The 13,311-nt window shown below is 52.0% G+C and overlaps 1 protein-coding gene across 1 annotated transcript; it reads left to right on the forward strand.

The window, feature by feature from the left end:
* Positions 1-2,996: 2,996 nt before the first annotated feature.
* On the forward strand, positions 2,997-13,293 carry DIABLO (diablo IAP-binding mitochondrial protein). Its single transcript, XM_037052006.1, has 6 exons — positions 2,997-3,098; positions 3,853-3,979; positions 9,336-9,467; positions 10,137-10,247; positions 10,379-10,475; positions 12,431-13,293. The coding sequence occupies exons 1-6, from the start codon at positions 3,049-3,051 to the stop codon at positions 12,622-12,624; spliced, it is 711 nt and encodes a 236-aa protein (XP_036907901.1). The 5' UTR covers positions 2,997-3,048; the 3' UTR covers positions 12,625-13,293.
* The last annotated feature ends 18 nt before the right edge of the window (positions 13,294-13,311 follow it).

A 13,311-nucleotide genomic window follows, 5' to 3' on the forward strand; every position in this document is an offset into this window, starting at 1 on the left:
GAGTTGAGTCCAAGAGGAAATACTTCAAAATAGCAAAGTGAGCTGAGTGTGAACAGGGGCTGTGACAGAGGTGGCAAGGGGCGGGGAGGCAAATGTCACATCGTCCGTGAGTGAGACTCCTGTGTGGTTTAGCACGATGACGTACTGTAGGAAACGGGGACGCCTTTTTGTCAGTCGGAGAAAAGGGTGGCAATGTACCATTTCTCAGATCCTCATATTTCCAAATCAATGCATACAGACTCCAAGCCACATAATGTTTCTCAGTCTGTTCCTCCACTGTCATAAAATATCCAAAACCACGTGGTGGCCAGAGGCCGCAAAGGCTAGAATGCGCAACTGCCTGGAGACATCCGTTGGAAGGGTGTGAGAGGTGAAGGGGAAGAGCGTGGGCCTATTTTTTTTAACTTTTATTTATGTTTTAGAGGGGAAGAGAGGGAGAGAAACATCAATGTTGAGAAACACTGATCAGTTGCCTCTTGTATGCACCCTGACTGGGGCCTGAACCTGCAGCCCCAGGCGGGCACCCTGACCGGGAATCGAACCAGTGACTTTGTGGGACAACTCCCAGTCAACTGAACACCACCAGTCGGGGCAGAGTATGCCTGTTTTAAAAGCCTCTCTCTTCATCTGTTCCTTTGGTGTGGGATGAGGGTATGATCTTAGCCCTACTTTCTTCCCTGTGACTACGCAGGACGCAGAAGCCCTTAAGTTGACCAGCTCTCTCGGGGAGCAATTACTGACTTCCTGAGCAGCTTGATAATGGTCTGCTTGGTTTTCCGCCGAGCCGCGGCCAGGCAATGATTTGATAATAAGAGATGCTGATCGAATTAAAGGGCCATTTGCTTCTGGATGACGATGTTGATAAAAGGGTTGGTGTGCACACTGCCTGATGCTTTTTTAACGTCAAAAAAACAAAACAAACAAAAAAACCCCACCCTGACTACAAACTAGTACAAAAGCAAAAGAAACAGTGGCATAGTTCATGTTTTCTTTCACTAGTGCATCCAGGAAAGGGTCCGTTCTGTATTTGCTGCAGTCTGGGCTGGTTATTTTTGCCCCTTTCTGGGGGGACTTGAACGTGGAAGCAGGCACATTGGGAAGTTGGCGGTGTGATGAGTCTCTAACCTGCTCAGTCTGTGAACTGGAGCCACTCAGGAGCACTTGGTCCTCCCCTCCTGGTCCTTACACACATGCACCCTCACGTTTGCATGTCTTTTTTTTTTTTTTAACAACAGCTTTTGCTTAGTAGGGTGGTCATGGTGAACATCATTTGTACAGTGGTCCTTCTAGTCTGAGAGTAGGATGGGGTTGCTCTGATCGGGAGTGTTAGAAAAGGATTTGGACTGAATCCCACCCGCAGTGTGTAGGAAGGCAGGCAAGAAGGGGCATGAAATACCCCCTAGTGTACCGCCTGCTCAGCCCATCTACGTCAGGAGCTTTGCAGGCAACCTGGGAGCCCATGGGCAGGGGTGGTGGGTGACCCAGGCAGAGAGGGCGGGCAGGGCTGCCAATGCCCCGCCTGCCCTGGGACTGCCTGTGCGCAGCTCCCTGGGAGCTCAGGGACCACGTGGAGATGGTGATTGGTCTCTAGACCACACCTAGTTGATGAGTGCAGCTGCTGCCTCAGAATCCCTCAGCTCTGCCCAGATCACTGGAGCGCACACCAGCTACCTTTGGACACCGGATCAGGAGGAAGCCCCGAGCTGCGTGGAGCAGGAGTCTTGGAAACTTGGCCGAGTGAGTGAAATGGGGAAAGGGAAGCTAGTGGCTGGCGCTGAGGGGATTTCCTGGGCAGGGCAGCGATTAAGGTAAAGAGCTGGTTTGTGATGGTTACCGTCTGTGGAAGAGCAGCAGGGCTGGAGCAGATGAACAAGAGCGCGATGGGGAAGGAGATAAGCCCAGGATCAAATGGAGACCCACCTCTTGGCACTCCTGCGATCCTGGCGAGGTAGAAAGGTTGGCATACTGGACAGCAAAGCAAAGATCCTCAAGCTCTGCTATTGACAGGCCTTGGGGCCAAGGGAATTGCAGTGAGGGCTTGCTGTCTTCCCCTCCCCGAGTGGGTCTCTCTCCCCTCCCAAGCAGCAGACAGCTGGGGCTGTGGCTAGTGATGGGAAAAGAAAGCTTGACTCCACTTACCCATTAGCAGCACTCATAGCATTAAAAATGCAGGAGGTGGAGGGGAGGAGAGGGCTGGGGATGAAGACTAATGCAGCAGCCAGCAGTGTCCTCCGAGCCCAGATCCGGATCACAGCCCAAGAACGAGGGGAATTTCTGGTTTAAAGGAATTCTATAGTGAAAACGCAAAAGCGTCCAGATGTCTGTTATGAAAAAAAGCAGCACTTTGGGCTTCCTTAGCCTTAGAAAGTGTTACTTTTTAGAGGGCTGGGACCTAACCCAGCTTAGGGTTAGACTGGGGCCTGCTTCCACGGTGCCTAGAGCAGGCCTTGCTCAGCAGCCCTGCTGTGTGCGCTGGAGGCGGGACGTGCGCGGGAAGGGTCCTCTGCTCCGCAGGTCCTCGGGCCTCCGGCGCAGGGCGATGCCGTCCTCGTCCACCATCCACGTGCTGCAGCTGCTGCGGGAGCTGCTGGCCTTCGTGCTCCTCAGCTACACGGTGCTCATCGGGGCGCTGCTGCTGGCCGGCTGGACCACCTACTTCCTGGTGCTGAAGTGACAGCGCCTCTGCTCCAGCCAGCTCCCCGCGCCCCGCCCCCAGTCCTCCTCGCCCCTAGGCCGGCCGGTCTCTCGGGGCGCAGCCCGGACGCGGGCCCCAGTCCAAACGGCCTCAAGACGGCTATTTGGCCCCGCCCACTCCGCGCCGCAGGCCCCGCCCCACGCGGAAGCTTCGGCGGTTGGATATCCAGCGCGGCCGTTACAGCCGTTTTCCTCAGCTCCGCCCACCTTCCCCGCCTGTCCAATACTGCCTGCTTCCTCGGCCAGGGGCGTGGTCATGGGGCCCGGCCTTCTGGAGGGGAGGCCTCGCCCCGCCCTCTGCTCACGAAGATACGTCACTTCCGGCGTGTACGTCTGGCGTCCGTCCGTCGCGGGATGGCTGCTCTGAGGAGTTGGCTGTCCCGAGGCGTGTCGTCCTTCTTCAGGTACCGCTTCGCTGGTGTTGGAGAGCGGGAGGGGAGTGGGGAGGCAACGAAGAGAGCTCCCGGCCGGGGTCGTGGCGCGGGCTTTGCTGGTGCGCGCTTCTCTCTTCCGCCTAGCGGGCCGCGGCGCCCCGCCCCTCTCAGCGGTTCCAGGGTGTTCCCGGCCCCGGCCCTGGAGACCTCAGGGCGTTCCTCACCGACGGCTCTTCCGTTATTCCACCTGTTGAGAGCCAGTCCCCCCGACCTCCGGGTGTCTTCCTGGGGCGGCTCGGCCTGCCCGCTGCCCTTCGAAGGCCGGGCAGGCGGCGGGTTGATGAAGTCCGCCCCGAGGGCAGAAGGGCTCGCGAACTTGGCGGCACCTGCGGGCCCCAGGCGCCTGGTGGGGACTCTCAGACACCTTGCCGGAGGTCCAGAGCTAAACCGCGATTTGCGGTCTGTTTGGGCTTGCGGTGTTTAAAAAGCTTGGGGTCCATCTCGGAAACACCTGGCACCTGGTGAACTCCAGAGCCTTCGGGCCCGCCTTGCCGGACGGCGGTGCTGCCCCGGAGCTAGGGCGCGGTGTCCCTGCGGCGAGGCCCGGGATTCGCAGCGCGCCTCGCTCCCCCCCCAACCCGAGCCCCGCCGTCTGGGGGGCCGGCCCTGCGCCTCCCTGCGGGCGCCCGCGTGGCCCCGGGTGGAGTTTCGACCCCCCGTGGCTAAGTCGAAGGGACTGTTATAAACATGGCTGTGCCTTGCTGAATTCGACTTCTGCGTCCAGATACAGGCGGTGTGTTCCTGTCGCGGCTAACTTGAAGAAGCGCTGTTTCTCGGCCTCCGTGAGACCATGGCACAAAACCGTGGCCGTTGGATTTGGGGTGGCCCTGTGTGCAGTCCCTATCGCCCAGGTGAGTGCTGTGGCGGCGCTCGGCGCTGCCCCCTCCGTGCGGTGCGTCCTCCTCGAGTCTCGCCTGGAGCATCGGGAAGCGCTCCCGGTTTCACCCGGTGCCTCCCCCGCCCCCCACGGCACGCCTTCCGCCGCACCTTCTCAGAGCTGAACGAGCCCTAGTGTGCCCATTTGATGGCCTCTTTGGGTAGGAACAGCGTGTCAAGTTGGTCAAACTGTGTAACGAGGGACGGGAGAAATAAGAGTGTATTAGAGTCTGTCAGCACAGTAGTGTTTCATTTAACAAAATTCATTGAGCATTTTTTGTGCACCGTCCGTCCACTGAGCAAAACACAGCCCCTGCTGTCGTAGAGCTGACACCCCGAGAGAAGGAGGGGAGAAGTAGGAGAGGGCAGGTAGGAGAGGCGCCGCGGGGCGAGCCTGTGCCGGCCCGGAAGTGCCGGGAGGAGCGGTTCTCTCCCAGCCCTGCCCCGGCGCCCGCACCCTGCGCGGGTTCGGCAGAGAGGGACCCGAGAGAGCGCCCCGTGCTGTCAGTGTCCCCCGGAGGCTTTGTGGGCCTTTGTAATGTGTTAGATTTCTGAAAAGGAGGCCGCAGAGGATTCGACACGAGATTATTACACGCTGATGTAACTTTGTATTTTTTGTTTATTTTCTTCGAAGTAAAAGGTACATATTTTCAGAGGACAGCAGTCTGTGTATTCATCTACTGTGTCTGAGACTGTTGTGTACGTTTGGAAGAAGCGCGCGTATTATAGACGGTTCTACGTATTTAGCAGCTCTATTTTTAATTTTTTGAGGCTCCACTAATTTACAGTCCCACCAAAAGAGCTCAGAGGTTCCCGTCCCTTTTCTTCCTCGGCAACGCCTGTTCGCTACGTTGTTGGCACCGCAGGCTGAGGCGCCCACCCCTGCGGAGTCGGTGCGCAGCTGTGGCCATAGCGGTGATGAGCACCTTTGCCGTGTGCTGCCACCTGTGTGTCCTCTTGGGGAAAATGTTCGGGTCCTCTGACATTTGTTTTTCAACTGTTATTAATTTGTTTTTAATTTTTTACTTTATTGACTTGAGAAAGGGGAACATCGAGTATTGTTCCAGATTTGTTCTTTGGGTGATTCTTGCAGCGCCCTGACGGGATCAAACAAGCAACCTCCTGGAGTGGGGAAGATGCTCCAACCGACTGCGCTGCCCACTGGGGGTGGGGGGGGGCTGATACTTTTAAGTTGGAAAATTTTTTGGTGTTAAATTGTATGAATTTCTTACATGTTTTGGACATTAACCCCTTACTAGATGTATCATTTGCGAATATCTTCNGTTCCCGTCCCTCTTCCTCGGCAACGCCTGTTCGCTACGTTGCTGGCACCGCAGGCTGAGGCGCCCACCCCTGCGGAGTCGGTGCGCAGCTGTGGCCATAGCGGTGATGAGCACCTTCGCAGTGTGCTGCCACCTGTGTGTCCTCTTGGGGAAAATGTTCGGGTCCTCTGACATTTGTTTTTCAACTGTTATTAATTTGTTTTTAATTTTTTATTGACTTGAGAAAGGGGAACATCGAGTATTGTTCCAGATTTGTTCTTCGGGTGATTCTTGCAGCGCCCTGACGGGATCAAACAAGCAACCTCCTGGAGTGGGGAAGATGCTCCAACCGACTGCGCTGCCCACTGGGGGTGGGGGGGGGCTGATACTTTTAAGTTGGAAAATTTTTTGGTGTTAAATTGTATGAATTTCTTACATGTTTTGGACATTAACCCCTTACTAGATGTATCATTTGCGAATATCTTCTCCCATTCAGTAGATAGTTCATCTTGTTGTTGGCTTCCTTTGCTGTGCAAAAACTTTACAGTTTGAGATAGTCCCGTTTGTTTATTTTTCTCTTGTGTTTCCTTTGCTCAAGGTGATGTATCTAAAAAGATTGCTAAGGGTGATGTCGGAGTTTACTGCCTATGTTTTCTTATAAGAGTTTAATGGTTTCAGGCTTAACATTTAAGTCTTTAATCCATTTTGAGTTTAAATATGGTAAATGTGTAGAACCTTCTATAATAAATGTACTTCTTTTTGTATATTGTATAAGACATTTTTTTTGCATGTATCTGCCCAGTTTTGCCAATACCACTTACTGAGGAGATTGTCTTTTCTCCATTTATATGGTTGCCATCTTTTTTGTAGATTAATTGGCTATATAAGTGAGGATTTATTTCTGGTCTTTGTATTCTAGTCCACTATTTTGGTTTTTTATTTATTTTCTGCCAGTACTGTACTGTGTGATTACTGTAAGTTTGTAGTGTAGTTTGGTATCAGAGAGAATGATACCTCCTACTTTGTTCTTTCTCAAGATTTATCTGGTTTTGGGGGGATTTTTATGGTTCCATATAAATTTAAGGATTAATTTTAATTCGGAGAAGAACACCATTGATGTTTTAGGAGGGGCTGCATGGAATCTGTGTTCACCCCAAGTAGTGAGGACATCTAACAATGTTAATCCTAGTCCATGAGCAAGATACATCCTTCTGCTTACCAGTGTTTTGTTCAGTTTCTTCAGTGTCACACAGTTTTCAGAGTACAGGACTTTCTTTTCTTTGTTAAACTTACTCCTAGGTATCTTCTACTTCTTATGCAATTGTAAATGGATTTTTTCTTCATTTCTCCTTCTGATCATTTGTTATTGGTGTATAGAAATGCACCAGTTTCTGTATGTTGGTTTTGTATCCTGCAACTCGACTGGATTCATTTATTAGTTCTAACAGTGTTTTGGTGGGGGGCTTTAGGGTTTTCCATATATAGTATCAAGTCACTTACTGATACAACTTTTTGAAGGTGTGTGTGGAGCCGGGAAGACCAAGGGGGTCCAGGCATGAGATGATAGTGCTCTTGGTCTGGGTGGGCAGCAGTGGAGGTGGGGGGAAGTGGGCCCCCTGTGGTCCGCAGGGACTGCTGATGAGTTAGTATAGAGCCTAGATTCCATTGATTTTAAAAGGCCTAAGCAATAGAAAGAATGGAGCTGCCATTTACTGGATTAGAAAGGAATAGGCTTGGGGAGGGAGAGTCAGGAGTTCAGTTTTGGAAATGATGGTCTGAGGTGTCTAGTCGACATGTGAGTGGGATTATCACGTGGACGGCCGGTGTGAGAGTGGTGCCTGCTTTATTGGGAAGGGAGAACGAAACAGGAGATCAGCAAACCCATTTCAGCAAAACATTCCTGATACTTACAGAATGAAAAAGCCCTGAGTGCTCCGGAGGGCGGGCCCCTTGCAGTGCAGGCTTCCCCCACTGGGTGAGTGTTCTAGGAACCCATCTGCATCAGTGCGCCAGCTGGCGTTGTTGTGAGAGGCAGCTTTTGGCCTCGGTGAGGTGTGGTTTTGTTGTTTTTGTTTTTTTTTAAGACTCTCCTTCAACACATCTGCCTGTTTCATGATGGGTGATTTATGAGCACACCCGCCCACACTGTGCTGAGTGTTCGGCAGTTTTTGAGCAGAAACGTCATGACCCCCATGCCGTGCCCACTGTACTCACCCAATCTTGCTCCCAGTGACTTGCCCCAGATGAAACAAGTCCTCAGAGGTGAGTGGTTTGCTGATATGGAAGAGGTGAAACAAAACAGCCGGAAGCAGTGGGAAACATGGTCTCGACGGGCGTTTGCATAAAATGGAGAGTACTTGAAGGCGACTGAAGTTTAAACGAGAATACACAATTTTTTATAAATTACAGGTTTTGGGGGTCCCCCTTGTATGCATATCACAAGGTTAATTCCACTTATTGCGAGTATTTTTGGTGTCCTCTGAGCAAGCCCTCACAGTCTGTGCCTCCCTCCAGCCCTCCCCGCTGCACACCGATGAGCCTTTTAGCCCTAAAGCTTTGCTTGAACATCAGGCTATTTTCAGCCCCAACTAGGACTTTTGGGGTTGTCCTCTCAGTTCCTGTACCATTCGTAAGCCCCGTTTCCTTCAGTTTCTGGGCCACATGACAGGAGCCTATGCTCCTGTAGACAGTTCTGTTCCTCAGAACCACGGTGGTCACCCCCTGCATGACAGAACTCAAGTCCACGTCACTGTCCCCGCACTCCACCCTCACCTGTGCCACCATCGGTTTCAGCCCGCTCGGCTCCCAAACACGCCCTGAATGCGTGTGTTCTTATCGCCGTGTCTGCCGGCCCAGAGGCCTGCCGTTCTCATCTAAGCTGTCTTTCCTCAGGCCCGACTCCCTGCCTGGTCCCTGGCCTGTCGGACTATTCCCTGTCTGACCGCTCCGTGTTGCATGTCCTGGTGTGACGACAGTGCATGTGGCACTCTCCGTCCGCAGAGCAGGACGGAAGCCTCAGAGCGAGCGGTGTAGACGGGAGGCTTTTCGGGGAAGCCACACAGCTGCTCTGCGCTTCCTTTCCTCACCTGTTAGAAGGCCCCTGGGCTGTTGGGAGGAACAGGTGAACATGCTCGTAAGGTGCAGGGCACTGTGAGGACCTCCCTTATCAGAACGTGAAGTCAGCTTCTCGGAAGCACAGAGAACGTCATTCCTCCCTGTGTAGCCCCTCGGTGCACGGTGCATAAAGAATACTTAATTATTGGATTGCACGAAATAGAAATACGGTAAATTCTTGATTTGCTCATGTATCAAAGATATTTCTTGACTACTGCAGCAAGAACAAGACAATAGACGATAGAGGGACTGGTTTCTTTGTTAGTTCCAGTACAATGAATGCTCTGCTGAGGAAGTGAAAGGCAGGGTCAGTCAGTTACAGTGGCTTTCTTTAAACACAATAGCTGAGGTCAGAGTGCAGAGCTTCCCACTAAGACTGTGCTGTTCCTTCTATGCAGAGTCCCCCTCCCCCACCCGCCCATTTACTTTCTTCTCAGTTTAATTCTCCACGCTGAAGCCTCTTCTCAGCTGTTCCCATTCAGCACAGGGGTGATCACTTCCCTGCGCAACCCGACTGCAGCCCTGCGGACTGCTGCCGCAGCCCCCGTGGTGTCTGAGGGCATCAGCCTCACGTTTTCCCTGAGCTCCAGCCTGTCTGAAGTCTTCGAGGGCAAGAGTATCGTTTTCTGTCTTTATATCCCAAGCCTCTAGCCCTGTGGTAATGAATGAATCATAACTTCATGAAATTTGTTGTGTATAATTACTAGCCTTCGATATAAAAAAATACTTTGCTTTTGGGAGTAGAGACTAAAGAATAAAAGCAGGTAGAAAGCATACTCTGGAATTATTTCTATTAATTGTCTTCAGTAGCCAAACTGAAGCTTTAACAGCCACAGCTGATACAAAGCAGCGCAGTGCAGTTGCAGCGTGTGAGTTACGTTTTTACTCGGCTGGCCTTGATGTCCCCCGCTCCGGCTTTGGGAGCTGAGTGAAAATATGTGTGTGTCTTTTTCAGAAAGCAGAACCCCATTCCCTCAGTAACGAGGCGCTGATGAGGAGAGCGGTGTCCCTGGTAACAGACAGCACCTCCACCTTCCTCTCGCAGACCACCTATGCGCTGATCGAAGCCATCACCGAGTACACTAAGGTGAGTGTCCGTCTCGGTCTGCACCGACAGTGAGCGGACTGGCTCACAGCCCATGTCCGGTCTGATGCCTGCTTTTGTGATTTACAGTTGCAACAAACTATAGGGCCACAAAACCTAAAATACCCACTCTCACCCTGATCTAAATCTCTGATTTTTAAAAGAAAAATCTTAACTGTAGTAGCCCAGTTTATAAGACAGGAACCACACTGATCTGGTTCAGCTGGGGGTAAAAAGGGCCCAAAGCCCACCACCAGCAGGAGTGCTGGGGGCTGCTCTGTGAGGGCAGCTTGAAAACCATTGACCGGAGCTCACAGAGGGTATGTGGGTGACCAGAACTGTTTAAAATGCTCCTTTCTTTATTTTACATGTATTTTCCAGCAGCTTTTTTCTCAGCTTTCTGGGTTCCCCTCTGCCTTATGTTTTCTGTCTGAATTACTAACAAGCTTTTAGAAACACAAAAATTGACAAGTGGAGCTGCGATCCTGGACTAACGCCCGACTTCATACAGCAGGGCTGTATGGGCTGAGGGCATGTGGACTGTATGGACCTGCGAGGCTGAAGGACCGAGGGCAGTCCGCTGTAGCGGGGCTTCATCTGCAGAGGTGTCGGTCTCACTGCCCCCGCCCGGTACGCCTCGCTTGTCTCAGGTAGACTTCTTCTCTGTTGCAGGCCGTTTACACCTTGGTCTCTCTGTACCGACAGTACACGAGCTTACTCGGGAAGATGAACTCCCAGGAGGAGGACGAGGTGTGGCAGGTGATCATCGGAGCCAGGGTCGAGGTGAGCCTCCCTGTGCGTCCGAACGACTGGGTCGAGGGTCTGGCCAGTAACCGTTCTCTGGATCTTCCATGTTGAAGTCCATGTACACACGCTCACCCTCTCCGTGTTGTCTGACGCACGTTGACTTACAGATGACTTCAAAACAGCAGGAGTACCTGAGGCTGGAGACCACGTGGATGACCGCGGTTAGTCTTTCCGAGATGGCGGCGGAAGCTGCGTACCACACGGGTAGGTTAGTCGTCACCGTGGAGGCGCCATTGTTCTTTCAGCTGTAAAACCGGGGCGTCTGGACCAGATGGACTAAACCCCTCCCCCCGCCCCCCACAGTGGCTCTAACTTGGTGAGAAACAGTCCCCGCTTCCAATATAGCCAGCCAGCCTTTTATTCGTACAGTGGGAAGGTTAATGCCCCTGTAGACCAGCCCAGCAGAAGCGAGGTTGACAACACCTAGAAAATGAAAAACAGTAAAATGATAAAACTACCGCCAATTGGAAAATTTGTCTTCAAATAGTTTTTAAGCATTTTGTGTTTTAAAACCCAGGCAATTTGTGAATGACTAATATTTGTCTGTTTCAGGCTTTGTGGGCAACCTTTTATAGGCACTTTTAATTCCACCCTTAAAGGTCCCTTAAAGGAGGACCTATTGTTATTATTCCCACTTGATAAGCGAAGAGACTGAGGGACAGAGGGGCTAAGCACCCCCCAGGGTGCTCTGGGGTGGGGGCGAGCAGCACCCAGGCAGCTCAGATTCCGGAGCCTTTGCTGCTGGTTGGCTGGGCCTCGTGCTGTGCACCTCGGTGCCTCGGTGTAGAAAATGCAGTTACGCATTCCCCAGGCTGTTTCTTGAACGTCACTGTCCATCCACTGGGCTTAAGCAGGAGAGGTTTTTTGAATTCGATGTACTTTGAGGGAAACCCCACTTACCTGACCGGCCCCAAAAAGCTGGCTCACAGAGATTACAGCCCAGGAGCAGCTCTTAGTAAGAAACTGGTATATTAAAACACCAAATCTTAAAAAGGACACAAAAGATTTAAGTAAAAACAAAAAAAAGTTCAAGGAATCAGAGATTGTAACAGGAGTGAAGAGCGAAACAGAAGTGGTGAGAGGAGCGTGATGGGGGTGGGAGCCGGGTCCAGGCACAGTGCGTGGGGGCGGGGCTGGGGTGCCTCCGTAGGACTCACCAGGCAACCACCAGCACTCGGGGCAGGCCTAAGCTGGGAGGGAGACGCGGAGTGCGGGCGAGCACTGCCTGGAAAACACATTTCCCAGAACTGACCGAAAGGGCTCACAGAAGTTCTGAACGTGCCCTGGCTGGTGTGGCTCAGTGAACTGGGCACCAGCCTGTGAACCTGAGGGCCGCTGGTTCGATTCCCAGTCAGGGCACATGCCTGGGTTGCAGGCCAGGTCCCTGATGGGGGTGGTACACGAGAGGCAACCACACATCAGTGTTTCTCCCCCTCTCTTTCTCCCTTTTCCTCTCTCAAATCTTTTTAAAAATTAGATAGAGCTTAAAAACATTTTTAGCCCTGGCTGGTGTAGCTCAGTGGATTGAGCACGGGCCTGCAAACCAGAGGATTGCGGTTCAATTCCCAGTCAGGGCACATGCCTGGGTTGCAGGCCAGTTCCCAGCAGGGGATGCACGAGAAGCAACCATACATTGATGTTTCTCTTCCTCTCTCCTTCCGCTCTAAAGATAAATAAATATTTAAAAAAATAAAAGATAACATGCTTTTTAAACTTCCAATGGAAGTTATATCTAAAGACTGGTTCAGGTGAGAAAAGAATTCTTCGACAATTTTATTATTGATCTCTTAATTTGTCAAAAAAATATACTACTTGCGGAGTTAAATACTTAAATTCATAAAAAACTTAAATTCATAAAACATCTATATTAGGAGCTATGCAGCTATAAAACTTGTGGGAATTGCATTTAATAACTATAATGATAGCTTCTCGTAACTGGAGATAAATGGCTAGGATTTTGACAGTGAAGAGTAAAATGCAGACCTGAATGTGGAATTAGAGTTGTCTGCTGTGCAGAGAGAAGGCTGGCAGGGAGGACAAGGAGCTGGGATGGGGGGCGGGGTGCAGATGACAGCCTGGAGCCCGCCGGCGGCTGTTCCTTGTGTCCACTTGCACCTGCCCCGTCTGCATGCTCAGCGTATCATCCCATCTCTTGGCAGGAGCAGACCAGGCCTCCGTAACTGCCAGGAATCACGTTCAGCTGGTGAAGTCGCAGGTGCAGGAGGTGCGCCAGCTCTCCCAGAAAGCAGAAACCAAGTTGGCAGAAGCACAAACGGAAGAACTCCGTCAGAAAACACAGGAGGGGGACGACAGGGCTGAGTCGGAGCAGGAGGCCTACCTGCGTGAGGATTGAGGGCTTGAGCCGCTGCCCATGTCTGCCCACTCCGCCTGGGCTCGGCACAGCTTTCTCTGCACCAAGAGGCGGCGGCAGGTTTTGCCCTGGCCCATCGAGGCCTGAGGCCTTTGTGAGCTGTGAGTGCCCAACCCCTCCTCCTGGTCTCAGGCTCGTACTGGACCTGGTTCTTAGCCCGGGGCACAGCACCCCGTTTACCATTGCACCCCACACAGCACAGCTGTCCTCCCTCCCATTGACCTTTTTACCTCCTATCCAGAGCATCTCACCAACCTGGCCGGAGAGAGGGGTCCTTTTTTGTCATGCTCACAAGTTTAGTACCTGTTTTAACCTGTTTCCAATAGTATATAATTTTTAAATAGAGTTAGTATTTGCTCCCTCCTTAAAGATGTGAGTTTGGGGGGGAGAGGGGGCCTGTCCTGCTTTTTCTATTTCTTTGTGGGCGTTTCCATTGCCTTCTCTGACCTGGCCCCACTCCCCTGTGAGGCCAGCCCAGGCCAGGGCGCCAAACATCCGTTCTTAGGAGACCATGCAGAGTGTTTACCTGGGACTCAGCAGGACCGCTCCAACACACTTCTCACTGCGCGCCCCCCCCCCCCAATTTCTCTACTGTGTATGAAGGAGAAGAATGGTTTTTTGCATTTAAAAAAATGTGTATGTCTTCTGGGGTCCTCGGCAGCCTCCTCC

This window comes from Sturnira hondurensis, unplaced genomic scaffold (genome assembly GCF_014824575.4).
Source record: "Sturnira hondurensis isolate 20B ecotype Veracruz unplaced genomic scaffold, ASM1482457v3 Scaffold0007406, whole genome shotgun sequence".
NCBI classification, from domain to species: Eukaryota; Metazoa; Chordata; class Mammalia; order Chiroptera; family Phyllostomidae; genus Sturnira; species Sturnira hondurensis.

Coding starts and splice junctions, on each gene's coding strand:
- DIABLO (XM_037052006.1), top strand. CDS start 3,049: ATGGCTGCTCTGAGGAGTTGGCTGTCCCGAGGCGTGTCGTCCTTCTTC. Junction 3,099..3,852: donor GGCGTGTCGTCCTTCTTCAG/GTACCGCTTCGC, acceptor TTCTGCGTCCAG/ATACAGGCGGTGTGTTCCTG. Junction 10,476..12,430: donor GGAAGCTGCGTACCACACGG/GTAGGTTAGTCG, acceptor ATCTCTTGGCAG/GAGCAGACCAGGCCTCCGTA.